Source organism: Pristis pectinata, chromosome 8 (genome assembly GCF_009764475.1).
Source record: "Pristis pectinata isolate sPriPec2 chromosome 8, sPriPec2.1.pri, whole genome shotgun sequence".
NCBI lineage: Eukaryota > Metazoa > Chordata > Chondrichthyes > Rhinopristiformes > Pristidae > Pristis > Pristis pectinata.
This window is the reverse complement of record NC_067412.1, coordinates 35,993,625-36,021,288: the sequence shown is the minus strand read 5'-3', so window position 1 is coordinate 36,021,288 and position 27,664 is coordinate 35,993,625. Positions and strand designations below refer to the sequence as shown.

The following is a 27,664-nucleotide window of genomic DNA, read 5'->3' as shown; positions in this document are numbered from 1 at the left end:
GCTTCATGACTCTTTGACTTATGGACTCACCCTTAATCTATTTCTGCAATCTCCTCCAATCTTGTAATCCACAATGATATCCATTTCAATGATATCCAGTTCCATCATTTCTGAACTCTTGTGTACCTCCAAATATTGATGACAGCCACAGCTATCAAAACTAAGCTTCCTTCCTCAAACCTTTTGGTTGTCTATACCTCTTTCCTCATTTAAGATACTCCTTAGAAACAATCTGTGTGACAAACCTTTTAGTCTTCTGCATTTATATATGGGTCGAAGTCAGGGTTTTTTTTGTTTGAAAATGCTCCTGTGAAATGCTTTGGGGTGGTCTGCTGCATTAAGGGTGCTATATAAATGGAGATTGTTGCTGTTGCTACCATTTTATTAGAAATATAACTACAATCTTTGTTCTGGTTTGTTTAGAATCATCCACAACCAGTGTCTAGTAAGCAAGTAAAGACTAAGACAAGTCTCCAGACGGTGACCGTGTTTCTGCCTCAACACATTACTCAATCTCAGTCTGCCTCTCTGGCAATAGTTTGGAAACGGAGAAATCCTTTGCAGGTTTAATAAACTGCAAGTTAAAAGCAATTGGGCATTTTCTCACTGAACCTACACTTCAGAGAAAGTCATCAGGAGATGCCCTCCATCTGGGCAGAAGCAATGGCAGTGTTGCCACCTAAATTAGAGGATATGAACTTGGATTTCAGCAAAATGGTGAATGAGAGCCTTATTTTCTTATTAAGGCAGACAGCAGCATTACTTTATGAAGGCCAGGACATTGGCAAATGTCTGCAGCTCAGTCAGACCATCATAGACTTCTCCTGGGAGAAGCTCAACATTGGAACTTGGAGGGATGTGGACAAAGAGTGGAGAAGAGTCTTTTCATATGGCTGTCTCTTTAAGGCTGTGTGCCTGTGCAAGGAGGAGTCAGCGGTTAGAGAAGCAATCGAAACTTGCGACAGAGGATTGTTGATGGGGATGGCCATAATGGACAACATTCTCATCAGACTGGTTAAAGTCCTTCAGAATCACAATAATCCAAAGAAGAGGGCTTTAGAAGATGTTGGATCCAATCAGAATTCAAGCCAAAAGGTAGTATTTTCACGTTTTATGGATTTGCTGCAGTTGCTTTACCGTTATGTTTAAAATTTGGGCTGGTAAACAAACATTTCAGATTTCTGAAATGAGTCCTGAAGAAGGGTCCTGACCCGAAACGTTGACCACCTACTTTTCTCCACGGATGCTGCCTGGCCTGCTGAGTTCCTCCAGCATCATCGTGTTTTTCATCTAGATTCCAGCATCTGCAGTCCTTTGTTTCTCTTCTTCAGATTTCTTCTTATCCATTTAAAACACAGAGAGATAGGAGCAAAAGACAAACTGCTGGAGGAACTCAGTGGGTCAGGCAGCATCTGTGGAGGGAAATGGACAGTCGACATTGCTGACCCTTCAGCTGGACTGAAACAGCAGAGGGGAGATGGCCATTATAAGGAGGTCAGGGGGAGGGGTGAGGCAAGAGCTGGCAACTGAATTCAGGTGAGGATGGGTTACTGGCTGATGGAGTTAGGTGGGAGAGGGAAGGGTAGAGATAGCAACATGGATCGAGGCAATAAAGGGCTGCAGATGATGGAAGATAGGAAAGGAAGGTGGAACATGGAATCAGATAAAGGAGGAGGAGTGGGCAGATGGGAACGGTGGGAGGAGGGGACCCAGTGGAAGGAGTGTTTGGGTGATGGGCAGACGGAGTAGGTGGAAGAGGTGAAAGAAACAGGGTGATCGGAGGCCAGCGGAGGGGTTGGGTGTGTGTCGGAGGACCTGGGTAGGTCAGAAGGAGAGAGAAAAGGACTGAAGGGGAGCAGGTTACCTGAATGTGGAAAATTCAATGTTCATGCCTTTGGGGTGTAGACTACCCAGGCCGAATATGAGGTGCTGTTCCCCTAGTTCGCATTTGACCTCACCCTGGCAGTGGAGGAGGCTGAGGGCAGACAGGTTGCTGTGGGAATGGGAAGGGGAATTGAAATGGCTTGCAACTGGAAGCTCCAGATGGCCACGGCGGATAGAGTGTAGGAGCCTGGCAAAGCAGTCGCCCGGTTTGTGCTTAGTGTCACCAATGCAGAGGGGGCCAAGTCGAGAGCACTGAATGCAATAGGCAAAGTTGGAGGTGGTGCATGTGAATCTCTGCCTCACCTGGAAGAGCTGCTTGGGTCTCTGGATGGTGGTGGAGGTGTAGGGACAGGTGTTACACCTCCTACTGGAAAGTGCCTGGGGAGGGAGGGTCATAGAGTTATGCACAGAAAAGAGGCCCTTTGACCCAACTTGTCCATGCCAACCAAGTTGCCTAACAGAGTTAGTCCCATTTGCTTGCACTTGGCCCACATCAATCTGAACCTTTTCTACCATGTACCTGTTCAAGTGTCTTTTAAATGTCATAACTATACCTACCTCTACCAGTTCCTCTGGCAAAGTCAAAGAAGTACAATTAAATGCAAGTGAAAAGTTAATGTCTGTAACATGAGATACCAGTGTGGTGTTAAGAAAAAGAAGAGAACACAAGGTGACTCAAAACTTAGTGGATGGGTGATGCCAAATTAGTTTAAAATCCCATGGATTGAAGGAAAGAGACAGGTAGGTAGGCCATTCCAGAGTTTACTGGTCACTGTATGAGAACTCTGCGTGAGTAGCTGTAGAGTCATGAAGAAAGTGGTCCCTGTGGAAAGCAGAAAGGGGTCTGGGGGGAGGAAGAGTGACTGGGTGGTGGGCTTGTTTTGTAGCTGACAGACCTGGAATGAGTGGTACTTTAGAATAAGTATAGATTGGAGCGATATAAGACTGCTGCAAATGTGGATGAGCTTGGAGTGGTTTCAAACCAGTTCCTTCTGCCAGAAATTGAAGGCACAACCACTAATTGGCTATAGAGTGATGAAGAGGGTGAAATGATGGTTGCTGTGGGAAATGGAACTTTGAAACTGCCAATTTGCTGCTTGAACCATTAGCAGTTTCTGCACCTAAGATTAAGTGATGTTTTCCTGACTTTTCTCTCTGGACCCCAGGGTGATGTGTATTGTTGTGTAGTTGGAAGGCAAGGAGAAGAGCCTGACCTGCTGACCCATGCTAGTCTGTAATTAGACATTAAGGGCTAAATGCTGTGATTTAGCTTTGCAGTTGTGGAGGAGCCCAGCTCCTATTTGCTGTTGCAGATTGTGGGACTGGAATTGGGAAATGTCATAACGTGAGTCAGTTGGGCCTTTTAGCAGATGTTCTGCCAGTGTAGCACTGAAACACGCTGAGCACGAAAATCTCGGTGCAGCTCTCCTTCTGCTTGGCAAGGCTGAGGGAATCTTCAATACTTAAGCTCCTGAACTAACAATGCCTGGCTGGTAGATCATGAAGCGAGTGAATGCAGAGCCAGGTTGGACACTGAGTTAACTCCTCTCCCCACAACTGCCTCTGTTGCTTGAAACTACTTTGCTTGCTCTGATCAGTAGCCCATTGGGTGAGGTACATCTCTTCCCTTCTCTCTCAGAAAATCTCTTGGAATTGAGGATGACTTCCATTCCAGTTCTGTGGTGACTGCTGAAGCTGGGGTGGGATCCACAGACTGTGACACAGGATGTGCGATGATGCCTCATGGAATCACAGAACATTAATCATTTAAAAAGAGGCTGTTTAACCCATTATATCAGTGCCAGTCAATAAAAAAGTTACCCAGCCTCATCCCACTTTGCAGCACCTGGTCTGTAGTCCTGAAGAAACAACTCTTTGGTGTATATCCAGGTACTTTTTAAATGTGATTAAGGTTTCTGCCTCTGCAGTGAATTCCAGACTCTTATCTCCTTCTGGGTGAAATATAAATTTCCTCTCTAATCCTACACTCCCTAGTTTTTGACCCCCCCCCTGCTAAAGGAAACAGGTTCTTCCCATTTGTTCTTTCCTGGAACCTCATAGTTTTATATGTACCAATTATGTCTCTCCTCGGCCTCATCTGTTGCAAAGAACAGAGTCCTAGCTTGCTCAGTCTTTCCTCATAGGTGCATTTTTCCAATTCTGGCAACATCCTTGTACATCTCCTTTGCGTCCTCTCTATTCTGTACTGTAGTGTCCAGATCTGTGCACAGTATCCAAGCTACAGTCTAGCTAGTGTGGTAAGTAGTTCTTGCAAACCTTCCCTGCTTTTGTATTCTAGGCCTCTGCTAATAAAGGAAAATATTCTGTAGGCCTTTTTAACTAGCTTCTTGGCCCATTTTGCTTCTTTAAAGATTTGTGAACATTCACTCCAAGGACCCATTGTTTCTCCACATCACTTGGTATCCTTCCATTTGTTGTATATTCCCTTGCACCTCTCAAATAACATTACTTCACATTTTTCTGGATTAAAATGCATTGCCACTTTTCTGCCCAGTTGACCAGACCATCTATATCTTCCTGCAGACTAAAACTTTCCTCTTCATGGTCAACAACATCACACATTTTTGTATCATCTGCAAACCACTTTATCACTTAGATCTAAATTGTTACCGTAGAATATAAAAATTCAGGAACCGAGTGCCAAGCCCTGTGGAATTGCATTTTTTAACAACCTTCAAGTCCCAAAAACATCTACCCTTCACTTCGTGCCACTGAGCTAATTTTGGATCCAATTTGCCACTTTCTCTTCAATTCCAGGGGTTTTTACTTTTTGCCATGTGAGACCTTGTCAAAGGCCTTGCGAAAATCCATGTAGATTACATCGGATACTATGCCCTCTTTGACCCTCCTTGTTACCACCTCAAAACTAATCATTCACTTTGTCGTACACAACCATCCCTTAACAAATTCATACTGACTGTCCCTGATTAATCTGCCTTTCTAAGCGAAGGCTTAAATGCTCCTTTAGAATTGATTCCCATAATTTGTCCACTGCCAAAGCTAAGCCAATGGGCCTGTAATTGCGTGGTTTATCCCCTTTTCTCTTTTTTTTAAACAAGAATACCATGTTAACAGTCCTTCAATCCCCTAACACCACTCCTGTAGCTAGGGAGGATTGGTAAAAATAGAGTCAGTGACTCTTTGTGAAGAAAGCAGTATAGTATTAATTAAGAACCTTAGCCACAAGATCCACTTCCACACACAGGTTACCAAATTAGTCCTTAATAGGTCTTCAGCTTTCCTTGGATGACCTTATTGTTAATATCTTTGCATTTTCTTTGCCTTTTCTTTGCTTTTACTTGCCAATATTTTTCTCAAACCCACTCTTTGATTCCCTTTTAATTTCACTCCAGCACTTGGCAGGACAGTGGTGCAGCTGCCTCACAGCGCCAGAGAACTAGGTTCAGTCCTGATCTTCAATGCTGTCTGTATGGAGTTTGCACGTTCACCCTGTGACCTTGTAAGTTTCCTCTGATTCTCCAGATTCCTCCCACTTCCCAGAGACATGCAGGTGATAAATTAATTGGCTGCTGTAACTTGCCCTGATGTGTGTGGTCAAGTCTGGGTTGAAGAGGTGGTTGATGGGAATGTGGAGGGAATAGGATTAATGTAGGATTAGTGTAAATGGGTGGTTAATGGCCAGCGCAGAATTGGTGGGCCGGAGGGCCTATTTCTGTGCTGTATCTCTCGGACTCTTGGACTTCCTGTCCTCTTCTAGGATGACCACTGTCCGTGTCTTAGGTTACCCTCCTTTTTTTTATTTGCCTAATCTTGCTGTCTATATACTTTGTTATCTGTGGGGCTCTAGATTTGACAGTCTCACCCTTTTCCTTTGTGGGCACATTTACCCTGAAACCCTTGAATGTCTTTCATGAATGTCTCCCCTTGCTCTGAGACCAATTTGCCTTCCAAGATAATCTCCAAACCACTTCTGTTAAATCACTTCACAGTCTAGTAAACTCGGCCTTTCCAAACTTGAGAACCTTTACTCTTTTATCTCCATACTTTTCCATTTTCAAGCTAAGTCTAACTGAATTATGGTCACCACCACAAAAATGCAGTCCCATTCATACTCCTCCTTTCTGTCCAGCTTCATTTACTAAAACTAAATCCAGAACTGTACCACCTCTCTTGGGTTTGCAACACCCTTGCTAAAATCAAGTTCTTCTGAATGCAATTTAGAAATTTTCTGCCCTCTATACCTTTTTATGCTGAGCATATTGCAGTTAATATGAAGGTTTTTCCTCATGACTCGATGCTCAGCTCCCCATTCCCCTGCCAACCTGGTTTAAATGCTCCCCAAATAGCAATCCTACCCATGTGGATATTGCTCACAGCCCTATTGAGGTACAACCTGTCCTGCCTTCTCCAGAACATTACAGTTTCCTGAAAATTTCAAGCCTTCCCTCCTGCACCGTATCTTCAGTCACCTATTTCTATACTCAGTGGTGTGTGGCACCGAGAGTAATCTGGAGATTACTGCCTTTGAGGTCCTACGTCTTTCCTAACTCCAGGGAATTACAGACAAGTGAGCCTTATGTCTGTGGTGGGTAAGCTGTTAGAAAGGATTCTAAGAGATAGAATTTATGAGCATTTAGAGAAACATGGACTAATTAGGGACAGCCAGCATGGCTTTGTGAAGGGAAGATCTTGCCTCACAAGCTTGATAGGGTTCTTTGAGGAGGTGACCAGGAAGATTGATGAGGGTAGTGCAGTAAATGTGGTCTACATGGATTTTAGTGAGGCGTTTGACAAGGTTCTACATGGTAGGCTTCTTCAGAAGGTCAGAGGCTAAGGGATCCAGGGGGGCTTGACGGTATGGATTCAGAATTGGCTTGCCTCTAGAAAGCAGAGGGTTGTGGTGGAGGGAGTGCATTCGGATTGGAGGGCTGTGACTAGTGGTGTCCCACAGGGATTGGTTCTGGAACCTCTTCTTGTTGTGAAATTTATTAATGACTTAGATGAGGGGGTGGAAGGGTGGGTTAGCAAGTTTGCAGACGATACAAAGATCGTTGGTGTTGTGGATAGTGTGGAGGGCTATCGAAGTTTACAGAGGGATATTGATAGGATGCAGAGCTGGGCTGAGAAGTGGCAGATGGAGTTCAATCTGGAGAAGTGTGAGGTGGTACACTTTGGAAGGACTAACTCCAAGGTGTGGAGTACAAGGTAAATGGTAGGACTTTGGGCAGTGTGGAGGAGCAGAGGGATCTGGGGGTTCATATCCACAGATCACTGAAAGTAGCCTCACAGGTGGCTAGGGTAGTTAAGAAAGCTTATGGGATGTTAGCTTTCATAAATCAGGGGATCGAGTTTAAGAGCCGCGAAGTAATGATGCAGCTTTACAAAACTCTGGTTAGACCACACTTGGAGTACTGTGTCCAGTTCTGGTCGCCTCATTATAGAAAGGATATGGAAGTGTTGGAAAGGGTGCAGGGGAGATTTACCAGGATGCTGCCTGGATTAGAGAGTATGGATTATGAGGAGAGACTAAGGGAGCTAGGGCTTTACTCATTGGAGAGAAGGAGGATGAGAGGAGACATGATAGAGGTGCACAAAATAATAAGAGGAATAGATAGAGTGGACAGCCAGCGCCTCTTTCCCAGGGTACCAATGCTCAATACAAGAGGGCATGGCTTTAAGGTAATGGGTGGGAAGTTCAAGGGAGATGTCAGAGGGAGGTTTTTCACCCAGAGAGTGGTTGGTGCATGGAATGCGCTGCCTGGGGCGGTGGTGGAGGCTGATACATTGGTCAAGTTCAAGAGATTGTTAGATAAGCATATGGAGGAATTTAAAATAGAGGGATATGTGGGAGGAAGGGGTTAGATAGTCTTAGGAGTGGTTAGAAGGTCGGCACAACATGGTGGGCCAAAGGGCCTGTATTGTGCTGTACTGTTCTATGATTCTAACTCCTTAAAATCAGCCTGCAAACCTTCATTCCTTCTCGGCCTATACTAGAGTTACTGATATGGACCCCGACCTTTGCCTTTTCTACACCACTCAGTGATATCTTTGTGCCTGGGACCAAGGAGGCAATGTACCATCCTCGAATCACAGTTGTGACTGAAGAAATGCTCATCTACCATTCTGACTGTAGAATCCCCTGCGTCTATTACTATCTTACCCTTTCTTCACCTTCCCTGTACACCTTTATCACCTTCACCTCTTCAGGATTCAGAATTCAATACCTGTCAGACAGCAAGATGCCTTCTGGATCTCCTGAACTACCTGTCTGCATCCAGACTGTCTCTGTCTGCACTCTCTTGAACCGTGGGATGAACAAGCCCTGAGATGTGCTCTCCGTGAAGCACTTAGACCCATGGATGGACCCCAGTGACATCAGTTCTTGCTCAAGCTCCAGAACCCAGAACTTGTGCTCCTCCAACTGATGACACTTCCTTCTCCTTTTGGTTGCCCTGTCCCTGGCTTCGGATATACAGTCACAGAATGTACAGTCAATAGTTTGAGGTGTCCTGCCTTGCTGTGCTTCCATTTGTTAAATCAGCTCACTAAGCAGATAAGGGTAGAGGTTCCCACTAACAACATTGAATTCCCCCTCTGGCCAAGTTTCATGCTCTGTACAACCACTACTTTGTGCAAATGAACTCCGTGCCACTTACTGTGTGCATTGTAAAAGCCCTCTTTTTTTTAATGCTTGATGAGATGATTGAACCTGTGTATTGGAGGTAGTGTACTCCTCTCCAGTTATGTCTTTCCACGACTTTAGCAGTTTCTGACCCTGACTCTGCAGCAGCTCAGGAGGATGGGGTTGAGACAAGCTGGGGTTTTCTGAAAGCCAGGGTGGAAATCCTGCTTTGTCTCATACAGAGCATCCAGGGCTGGGGCATGTGGGCTGGTAACTGTATCATGCTCATTCTGCATTGCAGTGACCTGGGAGGTTATCATAGTTCATTCATCCCACCGCGGGAGTTGTTGAGCTACCAGTGTGGTTCATCCTTGACAGTGAAACCCACCCCTTGAAGACATCTTTCCTCCTACAGTTTGCCCTTCCAGAACAAGGTGTGTTCACTTGTCCTACTGAGTTTTGTGCTCACTGTCATGATCCTTGAGCTGGCCATCTCTGGCCCATTGTGTCTCACTCAGGGTGGCAATTTTAATATGAGAGCACCAGAGTTTGTGGGCCATGATAATGAGTGACATTCATGTCCATAAGGATCCTGGCATTCCAGACCCCAAAGTTCATACAAGGGAATGGAAGTTACCATTGTATGACAACTTCTTTTAACACGGGATGAGTGTTGTACACCAGCTATTGTGTGGATTTGACAGAACAGTCTTGGTCCTGTGGCAAAGGTGCCCAAGACACCTGCAGATGGGGTTCTACTTCATGATTGGTAACGTGCGCACACACACACAGACATGCACACAAAGCCTGTGTGCGCGCCTCTCCCCCTCTCTCTAGAGGACAACTGCTCACTCTGGCAGGAGTCAGCATCCACAGGAAGGAAAGGTGGTGAGCACCATAGCATCAAGACAGTTGGAAATTAACAGAAGTTGCTCAGCAACTGTGGATCATGTGACTGCCAGGCTGGTAGAAGGCAAACTAGATAGACCTCTCCTTTCCATTTATTGCATTTCTATGAGGGAAGAAATCCCGAGAAGTGAGTTGTAATCTTAGCCACTTGCTAGATTAGTCTTGGATAAATAAGAGAGAATTTGACAGTGATAAACCCTGGGATTGCGATTATACAGTAACAGGTTGCAAATTCTGTGAAACGTTTAACTGACTTTGTGATTCCAGAGACTGCAGGTTGCTCTCCCTTTGACAAAGGAGATCCGAACTGGAATGGAAGTTCCAAGGGTCCGTTGTCCTTCACTGGAACATTTCAGAGCTCAGTATCTCATTCCACATAAACCTGTCATACTACAGGGCATTGTTGATCATTGGCCTGCTGTGAGAGACAGCAAATGGAGGTAGGTACAGTGCGCCTGTCATTGGCAGCGTCATTCTCCGTGCACTAAATGTTGAATAAACTCTCAGCATGATCCGTCCTTCATGTGAATTCTGATGAGTAAATTGTGAGTTTTTTTTATTATTGCAAGAATATTGTATTAATTCTGTACCAGTATTAAGATGTAAAAGACATTTTTCAGGAAGCTATGTGCTCTGTACCTTTGTGAGCCTGTCTGGGTGGGAGTGTGATTAATGAACAATAATTACCCTATCTGCAGTAACCTTACACTGTAATGATGCCATGCATCATAGTGAAAGCAGCCCAGTCGTTTTTCTTCTGCTAACCGTATTCAGGTCCTTGCAATCCAAGTAAAACAACAGTGCAATGAGCCGTTCTCCCCTGCCCTTGGACGAGATTGCACACTTACTGAGTTTACAGAGGGTGAAACGGAGACTACCTGGGGCTCTTGAGTTAGACATTAAACATGAAACATGAGTTTCAGGACCAGAATTATCTGCTTGACTTGTGGTTTCAGTGAGAATAGACCTCCCACCTCTCAGACCAAAATTTAAAGATTCCTGCATCACTCCAAATGGACGTGACTATTTCCTGTAGCAGAACTAATAAGGACTGCATTGACAGAGATGTACTCTATGTCTAAACCATGCTGTGCCTCTCTTGGCAGTGTTTAAGAGGATGATGTTGAGGGAGTTTTGCACAGTATCTACCTTTGTAACTGCCCCAGAGGTATTGAACCTTGTTAAATGATAAGCATCCTTGGTACTAAAGTTGATATAATAACTGCTTTATATTATGTCTGAAGTAAGTGCTCCTGGGTTTTGTAGATGAATTGTGCATTCTTCACAGTGTGGAATACATCCATGAGATCGCAGGCTGCCGCACTGTCCCTGTAGAACTGGGCTCCCGCTACACTGATGACAAATGGTCCCAGACTCTGATGACTGTGGGCGAGTTCATTGACAAGTACATACTGCATCAGGTTGGTTCCTGGCATCAGCATTTATTCCAGTCCACTGAGTTCAGAACATAATTTATTTTCATAGCCAGTAAACTGTGTACATGCTATCTGCATGTCACCAATCATTTATTCTGCACCTGGAAATGATAGCTTCTTGTGTAGAAGTGGGCTGTCCATGGAAAGAGTTCAGAAGTTGTGGACTCCTGTACTCCACAGACATTTGTTTGCAAGAAACTGACATAACTGCCCCGAAATTAGAGCATGTAACATTGATTTTTCGGTGCTAGTAATCTGTAATTGATTCTTATGTGTTAGTGATCATTTCCCAATGAAACTGTGTCAGTTGCCAAACTGGACGGGACAATTTGGGTTGCAATTCGTGTTCGTATACCTGGTGTTTACCAGCATCAGATGTGTACCTAATGATTTCAATCATCATGCAGCATAAGTTCCAGCCTTTACCGAGGTAAATTATAGCTCAAAGCTGCAGAAAGCAGCCATCGTGGAATAGCCTTAACAGAACAAGCACAGTGTTCTTGATTTACTCGTGTCTTAAGGAGAAACCATTGGGAGACCTCAAAGGGCAGCTTCAGAACCTCCAGTTCCTTTGGCTTCTCTGTCATTCAGTGAGATCACAGCTGATCTTTTGCCTCACCCCACTTTCATGCACTAACCCCATATCTCTTGCTTCCCTTAATGTCTTTTTAAAATAACAAGTTCCATTCTTCTCCCTGTCAACTATCTGAAGCTGAGCTAATCTATTTACAACCCTACTGATGTATTTGAGTTGAATACTGGACTTCATATCCCCTGCAGCATCACAAATTTCCATCTCTGTAACATTGCCCAACTCCAACTCTCGCTTCATCTGCAGTGGAAGCCTTTGTTTCCTCTGGATCTGACCACTTCTGTGCATGCCTGGGTGGTCTCCTTCATAAACAAACTCACCCAAAATCCTGTTCCACGTACTCTAACTCGAACTTAGTTTCAAAACCCATTCCCTTTGTGCTTGTTGACATAAATTGGCATCTTTGGCAATCCTTCCATACACTTCTTATTCCCTATCTATCTGCTGTACTCCTGTAGCCCTCTGATTTGCCTGTGCTACTTTAATTCTAATATATTCATTCCTGTCTTTAATTACTTTACCCAGCTGCTAAGGTCTCCGATTATCTCCAAGACTAACTCAATGTAACTGCACTGTGTAATGAATTGACCTGTATGATCGGTATGCAAGACAAATTTTTCACTGTACCTCGGTACAAGTGACAATAATAAACCAAAACCAATACAAAGACCAAGACCTCTCCACCCATCTACAATTCCCTCTGTGTAAAACACTGTTAAAACCCATCACTTTGACCAAGCATTTGGTCATCTTTTGGCCCTAATCTCTGCTTATGTGGCTTAGTATCAAATGTTGCTCAATAACACTTCTAGAATGTGCCTTCAGTTGTTTTATTTATTAGTCCGTTATTGTTATTAATCACTGACTTTTTGATACTTTCTGCAGGAAGAGGGGAGCCCCATAGGATATCTAGCTCAGCATCAGCTGTTTGAGCAGGTGAGGAGTTATCTCTCTATCTGCTCCACAGACATGAGCAGGCAGTCTGGCTCAATGGCTGCATGTTGTGTCTGGTCCATCATGCTCCTTTGCATTTTTACAACATTACTGCGTTGCTGTGAGTTGGTTTCTGAAATTCAGGGGCTTTGATCCAGGCATCTGTCTTCTCGTCCATCCTTTATGTGCACCATACCACAAAGCTGCACCAGCAAACCAGTCACTTGCGCCATTGAGATGGTTCAGGTCACTCATGTTGAAGCAGGCCTTAGAACCAACATGAGGCCTACTTTGGCCTTACCTGGAGGAACTGCCTTCATGGGTTCCAGTCCGTCAAGTCCAGCACTTGGAACCTACAGCAAGTAGACACTCTTTAAGTAAGGGCAACATTTGCAATTTTTATTAGTAAATATCAATAAATGTCAATTTTCTCCTCATGCTCAACGATCGATGAAAATATATTTCCATTAATGAATCGACAATAAGACAAACTCCTCCTCTAATGAATGTTAGGTAACTGCCAAGTGAGCTCAATAATTTAAATCAAGTCAGATTTATATGATTTGATTTATATTTAATATTTATATTTTGACAGGTGATTGCCAAAAGCTTTTAATGTTTAATGATCTTTGGTCAGTCGTCTACCGCACACCTCTAATTTGGTGCAATCCTGTGAATTTAAATTGATTATAATCAGAAAAAAACAAAAATATTCTCTACTTATCGGAAGTCAAAGTGATTGAAAAATTCTGGTAAATCTCTCTCATCCTCTAGACCCAAGCCAGCACGCTGACTTTCACTGCCACGTCCCCACCCCCAGCACACAATGCGCTGACCAGCCGTGCATTAGCCATTTTATGCAGTTTTCTTATTGTGGAAGAATCCCTGAGCTAAGGGCTGATCCCTGACCACCATCAGCTTCTGTTTAACATGCACACTGTGTATGTGCTCTGGGCCACTCTAGCTGTCAGAACAAACTCACTCTGCTCTTACATGGGCATCAGGACTAGGAAATCCTGTTTACTTTTCCAGCCAGAAAGCCAAGAACTATTTGACTGTGATGAGGGATTCTGCTTCACCAATCTCTCAGACAATGAGTTCCAAACTCCCACCACCCTCTGGGTGAACATCTTTTCTTTCCAATTCCCTTCTCATCCATCTATGAATTACTTTATGTCAATCCCTCTGGTTTTTGACCCCCACCCCAGCTAAGGGAAATCAGTACTTCCTATTAACTCTATTCATGCCCTTCAGAATTTTATACACCTCTGTTAAGTCTCACCTCAGTTTCATCTGATCAAAAGAAAACAACCCTAGCTTATCCAGTCTTTCCTCATAACTAGTTAACAGTCATGGAAACATCCTTGTAAATCCCCTCTGCATTGCAATCACATCCTTCCTGTAATGACTGCGGTGACCAGAAGTTTATGCACTACTCAAGTGTGGTCTAACTAGTGTTGAATACAATTCCAACATGAACTCCCTGCACTTCTGTGCACATCTAATGAAAGAAAGCATCCCGAATGTTTATCTGTCCATATTATTGACTTGTCTTGCTGGCATTTAAGGATCTGTGGATGTTTACTGCAAGGCTCTTTTGTTCTCCCACACTCAGTATCCTGCCACTCACTGCATCTCTCTAAATTAAATTCAATTGTCCACTTTTCTGCCCAAGTGGTCAGAATGTCCGTCCGTACCTTCCTATAGTCTGAAATGTTCCTCCTTTCTGCCAATCACAGGATTAACTTTTACGCCATCTGTAAAGTATTATCATGCCCCCTGCATTTAAGTCTAAATAATTAATATACATTAGAAAAAGCAAGGGAATGAGCGTTTAGCCCTGTGGAAACCCACTGGGTAACAGCCTTTCAATCATAACAATAGCTGTCACACATTGCCCTTTGGATCCAAAATTGTCTGTGGCAAGAAACAATTTGCCACGTTCTCTATGAGACTTTTGTATTTTTAACCAGTCTGCAATGTGGGATCCCAAAAGCCTTGCTGAAATCTATGCAAACCACAACAAACACACTGCCTTCAACAACCCACCTTGATACCTCCTGAAAAAAATTGAGTTGTTAGACAATTACTTGCTCATCAAAGCTAAATCAACTGGCCAGTAATTCTTGGTTAGTCCCATCCTCCCTTTTTAAACAATACTGTAGAAATGTACAGTCCTCTCACACCAGTCCCCAATGCCGGGAGGACTGAAAATTTGCAGAATTTCCTCCCTTGCTTTTAATAGCCTGAGATATTTTTCATCTGGGACTGGTGAATTTATCCACTTTCAAATATGCTAACCCCTTAATACTTTACTAGCATTATCAATAGTTTGCACGTTGACCATAATTACAACATTGGCATCATCCCACTCTTGTGGGAACACAGCTCAGCCTAGTAAAATTGACCTTGCCACAATATTTAAACATTACTCCTATTTTACCTATGACTTCTTCTGTAACAAGTCTAACTGAATAATGTTCACTATCACAAATATGCTACTCTGGTATTCTGTCCCACTGATACACTTTCCATCTGCCCAGCCTCATTCCCCAAGGCCAAATGCAAAGTTGCCCATCTCTTATTGATTGTTTCATTTCTGAAGTTTATTTCCTATGAGGGATTGATTCGGTTACATTCTTTCTTTGCACAGATCCCAGAGTTGAAGCAGGATATCCAAATACCAGATTACTGCTGTCTAGGTGACACAGATGAAGAAGAGATCACCATAAACGCCTGGTTTGGGCCAATGGGAACAATTTCTCCTCTGCACCAGGATCCACAGCACAACTTTCTGACACAGGTTAGTTCAGAAGCAAGGGTGTACTAAAGTGGGAGGGGTGGCATTACTCATCAGGGAAAATGTCACGGCAGTGCTCAGAGAGGTCATACTGGAAGGCTCGACTACTGAGACAATTTGGGTGGAACTGAGGAATAAAAAAGGGACGACCACGTTAATGGGACTATATTTATAGACCTCCCAATAGTCAACGGGATTTAGAGGAGCAAATTTGTGGACAGATAGCAGACAGTTGTAGGAAAGTGAGACGTTGCGATAGTAGGTGATTTTAACTTTCCACATACTGACTGGACTCCCATACTGTAAATGGACTGGATGGGATAGAGTTTGTCAAATGTGTTCAGGAAAGTTTCCTTAATCAATCTGTAGAGGTCCCAACTAGAGGGAGCACGATACTGGATCTCCTCTTAGGGAATGAGACAGGGCAGGTGACAGAAGTGAGTGTAGGGGAACACTTTGGATCTAGTGATCATAATTCCATTAATTTCAAGATAATTATGGAGAAGGTTAGGACTGGTCCTAGGGTTAATATTCTAAACTGGAGGAAGGCCAATTTTGAGGGCATCAGAAGGGATCTTGCAGGCATGCATTGGGTTAGGTTGTTTTCAGGCAAAGAGATGCTTGGTAAGTGGGAGGCCTTCAAAAGTGAAATATTGAGAGTACAGAAACTGTATGTTCCTGCTAGAGTAAAAGGCAAGGCTAACAGGTTTAGGGAACCTTGGTTATTGAGGGATATTGAGGCCCTGTTAAAGAAAAAGGAGGCGCATACCTATATATTAGGTATAGGCAGTTAGGATCAAACGAGGCACTTGAGGAGTATAAGGAATGCAAGAGAATACTTAAGAGAAATCCAAGGGTTTCTAAAGCTATATTAAGAGCAAAAGGGTAGTAAGGGACAAAATTGGTCCTCTTGAAGATCAGCGTGGTCATCTATGCATGGAGTCAAAAGAGATGGGGAGATCTTAAATAAATTTTTTTGTCTGTATTTACTTGAGAGACAGACAGTCTATAGAACTGAGGAAAAAGAGTAGTGAGGTCATGGACCGTATCCGGATAACAGAAGAGGAGGTGCTTGCTATCTTGAGATGAATTTGGGTAGATAAATCCCCAAGGTCTAGTCATGGTGTCCCCTTGGACCTTGTGGGAGACTGGTGCAGAAATTGTAGGGGCCCTGGCAGAGATATTTAGAATGTCCTTAGCCACAGGTGAGGTGCCAGAGGACTGGAGGATAACTAATGTTGTTCCGTTGTTTAAGAAAAGCTCTAAGAATAAGCCAGGAAATTATAGGCCAGTGAGCGTGACGTCAATTGTGGGTAAATTATTGGAAGGTATTCTGAGGGATAGGATATATAAGTATTTGGATAGACAGGGCTTAATTAAGGATAGTCCACATGGCTTTGTGCATGGCAGGTCATGTCTAACCAATTTTATAGAGTTTTTTGAGGAGGTTATCAGGAAGGTTGATCGGGGAAAGGCAGTGGAAGTTGTCTACGTGGACTTTAGCAAGGCCTTTGACAAGGTCCCACATGGGAGGCTGGTCCAGAAGGTTAAGTCACTTGGCATTCAGGATGAAGTAGTCAATTGCATTCAACGTTGGCTTAGTGGGAGAAGCCAGAGACTGGTAGTAGATGATTATTTCTTTGATTGTCCTCACTTTGGGAGAACAAACCAGGGTAAGAATTACATAGTGAATGGTAAGGCACTGAGGTGTGCAGTAGAACAAAGGGACCTGGGAGTACAGATCCATAATTCCTGAAAGTGGCGTCACAGGCAGATAGGGTTGTAAAGTGAACTTTTGGTACATTGGCCTTCGTAAATCGGGGCATTGAGTAGAGGAGTTGGGCTGTTTTGTTGAAGTTGTACAAGATGTTGGTGTGGCCAAATTTGGAGTATTTTGTGCAGTTCTGGTCACCTACCTACAGGAAAGATGTACTGTAAGCTTGAAAGAGTGCAGAGAAATTTTACACGGATGTTGCCGGGACTTGAGTTATAGGGAAAGATTGAATAGGTTAGGACTTTATTCCCTGGAGCGCAGGAGAACGAGGAGAGATCTTAGAGGTATACAAAATTATGAGGGGTATAGATAGGGCGAATGTATGCAGGCTTTTTCCCCTCAGGTTGGGTGAGACTAGAACTAGAGCTTACAGGTTTAGAGTGAAAGGTGAAATATTTAAGGGGAATTTGAGGGGGAACTACTTGACTCAGAGGGTGGTGCAAGTGTGGAATGAGCTGCCAGCAGAAGTGGTGGATACAGGTTCAATTGTAACATTTAAGAGAAGTTTGGATAGGTGCATGGATGAGAGAGGTTTAGAGGACTATGGTCCAGTGCAGGTAGATGGGACTAGGCAGAAAACCAGGCCAGTATGTACTAGATGGGCCGAAGGGCCTGTTTCTGTGCTGTAGTGCTCTATGACCCTATGACTCTAAGCAAGCTACAAATGCTCAATCAGCAGCTAAAGGGAAAGGCAAATGGTGCGGAGTCAGAGGAAGGCCAAAGAATGGTGACAAGTCAGGAATAAACTTGGCGAAGACCATAATGTTGGAAGAATCAGGAGATCAGAATCAGTGTGTGGTGATGATCTGGGAACCGCGTTCTGCATACAGTGCTCAGTAATGCAGACAGAACCCTGGAATCATTTAATAGAACATCTGAACCAGGATGAGCATGATCCTCTCCTTCACTGTATCTGTCTTGTGAAGTAGTGGCATGCTCAGCATTTAAATATTTGTATACTCGAGAGAGAGGGAAGTGCAAGGATGATATGGAGTTGAGATTGGATCTTGGTGACTGTGTGGCATCATAAGATAATGAGAAATTTAGATAACAGGTTTTGGAGTGGATAATTTAGTTGGGCTAGACAGGTTTCTGCTAATCAACATTTTATAAGGTAGCACATCCTAATAAAAGGCCGAAGAGAGTACACTTTTTAGCCAGGATTTGAGATAATTCTTCTGCATTGTTGAAGGGTTTTTTTTACTTCCAAACTCCCAGAGGATTAGAAACTAATCTCCAAGAGATGGTGCATGCTGTCCTTTGAATCACATTCTCACTGAGCAGGGACAAAGATAACTTTAAAGGAAGAGATTCATTGTGGACTTTCTCTTCATATGTATCATGTGCAGTCTTGTCTGTGTGACAGAAATTTGTGCTCTGCACTCCAATTGTGTGTGTGTGTGTGTGTGTGTGTGTGTGTGTGGGCAAACACCAAGAATTACCAGTTGGTCAAGGTGCAAGGAGGGAACTGGAAGCAGAGAAAGGAAAATAGGTCATTGTAAGTTTTTTCTTTACCTGAGTAAGGAATTTTCAACCATTTGTCTTTGATAGGTAGTGGGACAGAAATACATCCGCCTGTATTCACCAGAACAAAGCCCAAAGCTGTATCCCCACCCAACACAACTCCTGCACAACACCAGCCAGGTAAGGACCAAAACAGGGATCAGATTTCTGAAACTATTTGTTTGAGGTAGGCAGAGTGGATTGTCAATAGATGAGTGGAAGTAGGGCAGATATTTGAGGGATGGAGAGTAGAGATAACAGGCCAGAGAAGGAAGGGAAACAGAACAGCAGAAGGAATCAATGGGATGGCGTAGAGGATCGAGAGGCGAGGGGACAGATTTGTGGTGTAGATCATTGCTTCCATTTCCCTTGGCTGATTGACTTGGATACAGCTGAATGAATTTTCCTTTTGGGAATTAGTGACGTTACAGATAAGGAGGGAAAAGGCTTATAATGCGCCAAAGGAACCAGTAAGTCTGAGAATTGGGAACATTTGACAAAGGAGGACCCAGGAAAGGGAAAGTAAAAGAATCGGCTCACAAGAAACATAAAAACAGATTTTAAGATCTCCTATGGATAAGTGGAATAGAAAAGCTCAGCAGAAGTGGAAAATAGCAGTGAAATTAAATATTTTCTGTCTAACCTCACAGAGGAAAACAAAAAGACTTCCTGTAGCAAAAAACCAAACTGCTGGAAGAACTCAGTGGGTCAAGCAGCATCTGTGGAGGCAAAAGGACGGTCGACGTTTCAGGTCAAGACCCTGCATCAAGCCTCAAAATATTGACCATCCCTTTTCTTATGTAGATGCTGCCTGACCCTCTGAGTTCTTCCGGCAATTTATTTTTAAGATTCCAGCATCTGCAGTCTCTTGTGTCTCTAAAACAAGAAAAACCTTCTTGACAGAATGGACACACAAAATATAATGAACAAATGGAAATCTTTATTTCAGAATCAGGTTTATTATCACTGACATATGTCATGAAATTTGTTGTTTTACGGCAGCAGTACAGTTCAAGACATAAAGACATAAAAATTACTATAAGTTACAAAAATAAATAAATAGTGGAAAAAAGGAATAACGAGCTAGTGTTCATGGACTGTTTAGAAATCTGATGGTGGAGGGGAAGAAGCTTTTCCTGAAATTTTGATTGTGGGTCTTCAGGATCCTGTAACTTTTCATCGATGGTAGTAACGTGAAGAGGGTATGTCCTGGGTGGTGAGGGTCCTTAATGATAGATGCTGCCTTCTTGAGGACGTCCTCGATGGCGGGGAGGGCTGTGCCCATGATGGAGCTGGCTGAGTCTACAACCATCTGCAGCCTCTTTCGATACTGCACATTGGAGCCTTCATACCAGGCGGTGATGCAACCAGTCAGAATGCTCTTGACCGTACATCTGTAGAAATTTGCAATACCAAATCTCCTCAAACTCCTAATGAAGTAGAGCCACTGGCGTGCCTTCTTCGTGATTGCATCAATGTGTTGGGCCCAAGATGGATCCTCTTGAGATGTTGATGCCCAGGAACTTGAAGCTGCTCACCCTTTCCACCACTGACCCCTCAATGAAGACTGGTGTGTGTTCTCCCAACTTCCCCTTCCTGAAGTCTGCAATCAATTCCTTGGTTTGCTGACGTTGAGTGCGAGGTTGTTGTTGCAACACCACTCAACCAGCCGATCTATCTCACTCCTGTATGCCTCCTCATCGCTGTCTGAGATTCTGCCAACAACTGTGGCGTCATCGGTGAATTTATAGATTGCATTTGAGCTGTGCCTAGCCACACAGTCAAGAGTGTAGGGAGAGTAGAGCAGTGGGCTAAGCACGCATCCTTGAGGTGCACCTGTGTTGATTGTCAGCGAGGAGGAGATGTTACAACCGATCCGCACTAACTGTGGTCTCCTGATAAGGAAGTCGAAGATCCAGTTGCAGAGGGAGGTACAGATAGAGTGATACAGCACATTTGGCCCAACTTGTACATGCCAACCAAGTTGTGTGCCTGAAGTAGTCCCCTTACCTGTATTTGGACCATGTTCCTCTAAACCTTTACTATCCATGTACCTGTCTAGAGGTCTTTTAAACATTGTAATTGTACAATCTGGCAGCTCATTCCATATACCCACCACCCTCTGTGTGAAAAAGTTGCCCCTCAGGCCCCTTTTAAATCTTTTCCCTCTCACCTTAAATCTATGTCCTCTAATTTTAGACTCCCCTAACCCTGGGAAAAAGACTGCCCCCTCATGATTTTACAAACCTCTATAAGGTCACCCCTCAGCCTCCTACACTCCATGGGGAGAAGAAAGTCCCAGCTGTTCAGCCTCTTATACCCAAGCCCTCCAGTCCCGGTAACATCCTCCTGAATCTTTCCTGAACCCTTTCCAGTTTAATGACATCCTTCCTATAACTGGGCGACCAGAACTGCACACAATACTCAACAACGACTTGTACAGTTGTAATATGACATCCCAACTCATGTACTCAGTGCCCTGATCGATGAAGGCAAGCTTGCCAAAAGCCACCTTCACCAGCCTGCCTACCTGTGTCTCCACTTTCAGGGAACTATGTGCATGTATCCCTAGGTCTCTCTGTTCTACAACACTCTCCAGAGCCCTACCATTTACTGTGCAAGTCCTGCCCTGGTTTAACTTACCAAGGTGCAAAACCTCGCAGTCTGAATTAAATTTCACCTGCCGTTCGTTGGCCCACTTCCCCTTGTACATCCTTGCCATTGTCTACTATGTCACCAATTTTGGTGTCATCCACAAACTTACTAATCATGCCAACTATATTATTATCCAGATTGTTAATACAGATGACAAATAGCAGTGGACCCAGCACCGATCCCTGTGGCACACCACAGGTCACAGGCCTCCAATATAAGAAACAGCACTCCTCACCACCCTCTGACTCCTTCCATCAAGCTAATTTTGTATTCAATTGGCTAGCTCACCCTGGATCCCATGTGATCTAATCATCTGAATTAGCCTACTGTGCGGGACCTTGTCAAAGGCCTTGGTAAAGTCCACATAGACAATATCCACTGCCCTGCCCTCATCAATCCTCTTCATCACCTTTTCAAAAAACTCAATTAAATTCATAAGACACAAAATTCACCACGCACAAAGCCATGCTGACTATCCCTAATCAGTCCTTGCCTTTCCAAATGCAGGTAGATTCTGTCCCTCTGAATCCCCTCCAGTAACTTTACCACCACTGATGTTAGGCCCACCAGCCTGTAGTTCCCTGGCTTGTCCTTGCAGCCCTTTTTAAATAAAGGCACAACATTACCCACCCTCTAGTCTTCTGGTACCTCATCCATGGCTAAAGATGATGCAAGTATCTCTGCTAAGGCCCCTGTAATTTCTTCCTTAGCTTCCCACAATGTCCTAGGATACACTTGGTCAGGCCCCAGGGACTTTCCACCTTAATATGCTTTAAGACTGCTAGCACCTCCTTTTGTAATGTGGATATGTTCCAAGACATCAGTATTCATTTCCCTTAATTCCTTAGCTTCCACGACTTCCTCCACAGTAAATAGAGATGAGAAATATTCATTTAACAAATCGCCCATCTCCAGTGGCTCCACACTTAGACAACCACATTGATCCTTAAGGTGAACTATTATCTCCCTAGTTACACTTTTGCTCTTAATATGCTTGTAGAATCTCTTAGGATTCTCCTTTACCTCATCTATCAGAGCTATTTCACATCTTTTTGCCTTCCTGATTTCCTTGTAAGTGTACATGGTGAGAGATTGAAAGGTGTTGGTGTTCAGAGGGACCCAAGAGTCCTTGTAAATGAATTGCTGGTTCAACAAGCTATGAGGAAGGCAGAGGGTATGTTTATTTATTGCAAAAGGATTTGAGTACAAGAGTAGAGACTTCATGCTCCAATTATACAGTGGGGAAAAAAAAACACATCAGGAATATTCTGTCCAGCTCTGGACTCCCTCCCTGATGGAGGATATAATTGTGATAGAGGGAGTGCAGCAAAGGTTCACCAGATTGAGGTTTATCATATGAGGAGAGATTAAGCAGGCTAGGTCTGTTTAGAAGAATGAGAGTTTTTTTATTGAAACATACAAAATTCTTAAGGGGCTTGCCAGGCTAGATGAGGACTTCATATTTCCCTGAGCTTGGGCATCTAGAACCAGGGTCATTCTCCAAGTAAGAGTTATGCTATTCAGAACACAAGAATTAGGAACAGGGGTAGGTCCTCAGCTCTTCAAGCCTGCTCTACCATTCATCAAGATCGTGGCTGATCTTCCACCTCAGTTCCATTTACTTGCACTAACCCCACATCCCGTGACTCCCTTCATATCCAGAAATCTATCAATCTCTGTTTTGATTTAACTTGATGACTGACCCTCCACAGCACTCCGGAATGAAGACTTCACCACCTACTAAAGAAATTTCTTCTCATCTCGGTCCTAAATTGGGTCTACCCCTTATTTCTGGCACAGTGCCCTCTGGTCCTAAGCTCAGCCACAGGAAATATCCTCCCTGCATCCACCCTGATGACTGCTGTAAGAATTTTGGTAGTGAGATCACCTCTCATTCTTCTAGAAAACAGAGGCCTAGTCTACTCAACCTCTCCTTGTATTGGTAAACCCACCATCCCAGGAACCAGTCTAGTGAACCTTTGTTGCATTCTCTCTGTGGCAAGTACATCTTTATTAGGTAAGGAGACTAATACTCCAGGTGTAGTGTCAACAAGGCCCAATATAATTACAATTAGTTATCTTTATTCCTGTGTTCAAATCCTATCGTAATAGAATCCAACATACTAATTGCCTTCCTAATTGCTTGCTGTACCTGCACATTAACTTTCACTGACTTGTATGTTTCCCAACATATCATCGTTTTAAAATCCTCCTGCTTTTCTGTTTTGTGCACCAAAGTGAACTCTTTTTTTTCTACATTATATTCCATCTCCTATATTCTCGCTCATTCACTTGGCTTGTATATAACCCCTTAAAGCCTCTGCGTGTTCTCCTCCTTACTTACAATCCCACCTATTTTTGTATCAGAAACGTGGAAAAGTTACATTTGGTCCCCTCAGCCTAATGTTGCTATAGATTGTGCCTAATCAGGGCCCAAGCACTGATCCCTGCAGTACGTGACTAATATCAGCCTGCCAACCTGAGAGTCATTTGTTCCCACTGTTTGCTTTCTGAATGCTAACCATATCTGTATCCTTGCTAGTATATTACCCTCAATCTTATGTGCTCTTGCCTTGTTGCCCAACCTTGTCCGTGGTATCCTATTGAATGCCTTTGAAAATATGCATACACCGCATCCACTGGTTCCTCCTTATCTATTCTACTTGTCATATACTCAAAACCTCCAATAGATTAGTCAAATATGATTTCTCATTCATAGATTTGTGCTGACTCTGCTCAATCCTATTCTTTTCAGTCGTGAAATCAGAAATTTCTTCCCTCGGAAGGTGATGGTTCTTTGGCATTCTCTACCTCAATTGCCAAGGGTATTGAAGACAGAGATCGATAGATATTAAGGGAATCAAGGGATTATGGGGTTAGTGCAGGACGGTGGAGCTGAACTAATATATCAGCCATGATCAAGCTAATTGATCCCAATTCCAGGTTACCAGTAATTTTGTCATTTTCAGGTGGATGTGGAACAACCAGATTTGGTGAATTTTCCAGAGTTTGAATTGGCTGATTTCCAGGAATGCATCCTGAGCCCTGGAGATGTCCTTTTTATCCCAGTCAACTACTGGCATTACGTAAGGTCTTTAGACGTCAGCTTCTCTGTCAGTTTCTGGTGGTCCTGATCACTGCTCCTGGAATGTGGAACATCAATGGGGGAATGGTGTGTGAATTCTAAAGCTCAAGGTGAATGCATCAGCAATTGACCTCACACAGGAAGACATGCAGACTGAGCAAAAGATCGGGAGTGATGCTGGATGGGAACTGCAGAAAGTTGCACGACCAGTGAGGGAAAGGAAGCTGTGTACAGGCTTTTGATCATTACTGTACCAGTAATCAAAAAAAATTCTCAGTGCAGCTGCCAACAGCTTCCAGATTATACTACAGTTCATTGTCAGGAGCAACTCAGCGCAGTGCAGCTGATCTGATTACCTCTGGGTGGAGATTTCTACAAGACTAACAATCCCTTACGTTCAGTCCCACCTCCAGGCAGCTGCTAGACCAGAGTGAATAAGGAAGGTTACAAAGACGGGCAAACCCAAAGGCTTTTGAAGACTATGAGAATTTTAAACTGTATCATTAGGTTTAAGGCAAAGCATTTTTCATTTGATCAATCAAAATTAAAGGCAAAGCATTTTCAAGTATTCAAACATATTGGTATTTTGTTATTGTGTAAAGCAGTGAATAACTTTCTTCTAGATAACTTGACAGGTCTGTTCAGAATGCAGCAAAACCTTTTTTATGGACGGGTGAAGGAAAATATCTGTATCTGACAGCATCTGCAGTCTCTTGTGTCTCTCTGAAAGAAAATGATACTCCCACTAAGTGAGGAGAAATAGTTTGAATCCAGAGGATTTCCTAAGGCTCCTTAACCTTCCCACACTGTGTGGATTCAGGATGAATTGCTGCCGAATTCATCCTTCTCACTTGTACCAGCATCATGTGCTGGTGAGTTCCATGCTAGGTCTCCCACTGGAGGCACTACAGTGTGGTCTTTCATGCTGGAATTGTTTGAGGCATTGCTACCAGCTGGGAATATCTCAGCCTTGATTCCTTGGCGGATGAATCCCATCATTCCCCTGCTCACCTGGATGTAGAAGTTTCCCTCCCTCAGTGATCAAGGAGTGAAGTTCCCTCCTCAGGCAGCAGATTCACTGATGTATCAGCTCGCAGCAAGAGACTGGTGATACTCCTTCTCACACAACAACAGTGACAGCTGCAGTATTTTGACATGTGAAACAGTTTGGAATATTTTGAGACTTTCAAGGCCTTCAGTAAGCAAAACCTTGCTTCACATTGTGGCATGAATTGTGTTTGGGAGAGGGGAAACACGAAGATGGTAATGAGGTTGGTGTTGGATTTGTTTTATCGTACTGCTGTAAAACGTGTACCACAATAGTGCGGGTGTTTGAGAATATTTGAGAAGTGATATAAGATTACAAGAGGCATAGATGGGGTGGATTGTCAAAGATTTCATGGTAGGGGTATCAAAAACAAGGCATAGGTTTAAGGTGAGAGGGAGGAATTTTAAGCAAGGCATAGAAGGATATGGTTCTAATGTAGGCAAATGAGATTAGTGTAGCTAGGTAAAAAGGTAAGCATTCATATGGTGGACTGAAGGGCCTTGTTCCGTGCTGTACATTAAAGGGCCTTAATGTTTGTACAAGAATTTGCTGCTCTGGTTATCTATAGGCTCTTTGTGGGTTATGTTGTAGTAATGCTGCCTCAGGGAGCTCTGCACATTCTCTGACTTAATTTGTCTGTTGTAATTGGGCAGTTAATATAAGAAATACATGTGGTTTAAAGTAAGGGTACCAGTAAGAACAGGAGTGTTAAAACAGACACTGGTATAAATACTCAATCGATAGACACGAGTTCATTATCACCATTATGTCCTGTGCCCAACACACTGATCTATGAGTAAGAATAAAATCAATTACAATCTGAGCAAATAAACATTAAACAGTGCAAATTTCTACAGAGCTGTAAACCAGAATTAAAGAGGTGGAAGCTCAAGCACAGAATAGGAGCTTTATACAGAGGATAAAGAGATATCATTTTGCACCAAGACTTTGAGCTGATCTCAACAAGGGCAGCTTTGTGTTCAAAGTTCCTGGATAAGGAGATGGTGAGAGTGAGGACACAATTGGCACAGATTAGAGTGAGGAGAAGCAGGTTATTTGGCCAAGTTCACAGTAAGAGCAACTAATAGAACGAGTGCGAGTTAAATTTTACTGTACAAGTGTGGTCTTCTGTCCAACCACAAGGCCAAATCCAGTAACTGAAATTGACATTTGAATCCAGTGTAGACAAAAGAAATTCTATCCCTGCCAACTAAGTGAGGTTGGATCAATCTAACTGATGGCTGCTCAAAGAATTTGTTCATGAGGTGGAATTTGGTGCATTATTGTGCATTTAAATAGGTAATCAACCTGAGCTACACCAGCCATGGGGACAGTTTATGATTCAGAGAACATCAGTCTTTACACCAGTGGCCTTCAAGTGCTTTCCTTCAGTAATTTTTTTTTCAGATCCAAATGCTTATTGGTTATTTCCTATATATCTATGATTGTGAACCAAAATACCTCATTACAAACCTGCTAATATTGATTTGAATACATTTGCAGATAACATGAAACTCAAATGTAGTAAAAGTTAGTATACTAAGACTTCAGAATGACATTGTCTGGCCTCCACCCATTTTACAAGTCAATTTGATCTAAAGCAGAGAAATGAGATGTGATTGACTCTGATGGCAAAAATGAGCAGGTAAGAATGCTTGGCTTTGAAAATAGTGTGTTATGGAGTATAGGAGGATATTTCTAAACTGTTAAGAAGTATCAATCAAGCCAATCCTGGCACCACATTTTAGGAAGGAATGTTGAGGCTTTAACAAGTGTTACAGATGAGATTTGCCATGACAATAGGAAAGGTTTAGAGGGATAATGGGCCAAATGCAGGCAGCACCTTGGTTGGCATGGATAAGTTGGACTTGTTTTCCATGCTGTATCACTCTATGACTCTAATACTGCTAACAATCTTGTTTCTCCTGTGCTCAGCTCAGAACTACTTTCATTTAAAGAATCCATTTCTCTATTAAAAGTTGCTAATTAATGAAAAGCAGACTGTGATTTTAACATTGTTGGGAAATACTAGTTGCTGAGCAGTCACTAAATGAATATCAGTTAAGATAGAGGTGTGGCGACTCACTGTTTAGTCAGGCGAACCGGCTCGGCAGTCGGGTAGCGCGGCGTCGGAGCGACGAGGCCCAAGGTGGTGGCGGGCCTCGTCTTTCCGAGCGACGGGGAGAACCCACGCACGGGAAAGTCTTGATGACGTAATACTTACGTCATTGCTGGTTTCATTGGGCGGGAACAGTCTCCCTTAAAGGGCCCGCGCAAGGCGGGAAAATAAACCAGTTCTTGTTCGGCAATCCTCCGACTAGTGTCTTGTTTTATTCCGCGGTAGCAACCGCTACAGAGGTGTCTTTGTGATACACGATATTAGTACTTGAATTTTATACCAAACCCCTCAAGGCAAGGGCAAGAAAGAGGTTAAAAGAATT

The 27,664-nt window shown here is 43.4% G+C and overlaps 1 protein-coding gene across 3 annotated transcripts in view; it reads left to right on the top strand.

Annotated features, from left to right (window-relative positions):
- Nucleotides 1-27,531, top strand: part of kdm8 (lysine (K)-specific demethylase 8) — a 56,306-nt gene extending 28,775 nt beyond the window's left edge. For all 3 annotated transcript variants that reach the window (XM_052020795.1, XM_052020794.1, XM_052020796.1), the window contains exons 2-8: nt 424-1,095; nt 9,665-9,837; nt 10,686-10,818; nt 12,311-12,361; nt 15,012-15,161; nt 18,484-18,576; nt 24,060-27,531. In XM_052020795.1, coding sequence (XP_051876755.1) covers nt 640-1,095; nt 9,665-9,837; nt 10,686-10,818; nt 12,311-12,361; nt 15,012-15,161; nt 18,484-18,576; nt 24,060-24,224 — 1,221 coding nt within the window. In that variant the 5' untranslated portion in view covers nt 424-639 and the 3' untranslated portion in view covers nt 24,225-27,531. The remainder of the gene's footprint in view (nt 1-423; nt 1,096-9,664; nt 9,838-10,685; nt 10,819-12,310; nt 12,362-15,011; nt 15,162-18,483; nt 18,577-24,059) is intronic.
- Nucleotides 27,532-27,664: the final 133 nt, after the last annotated feature.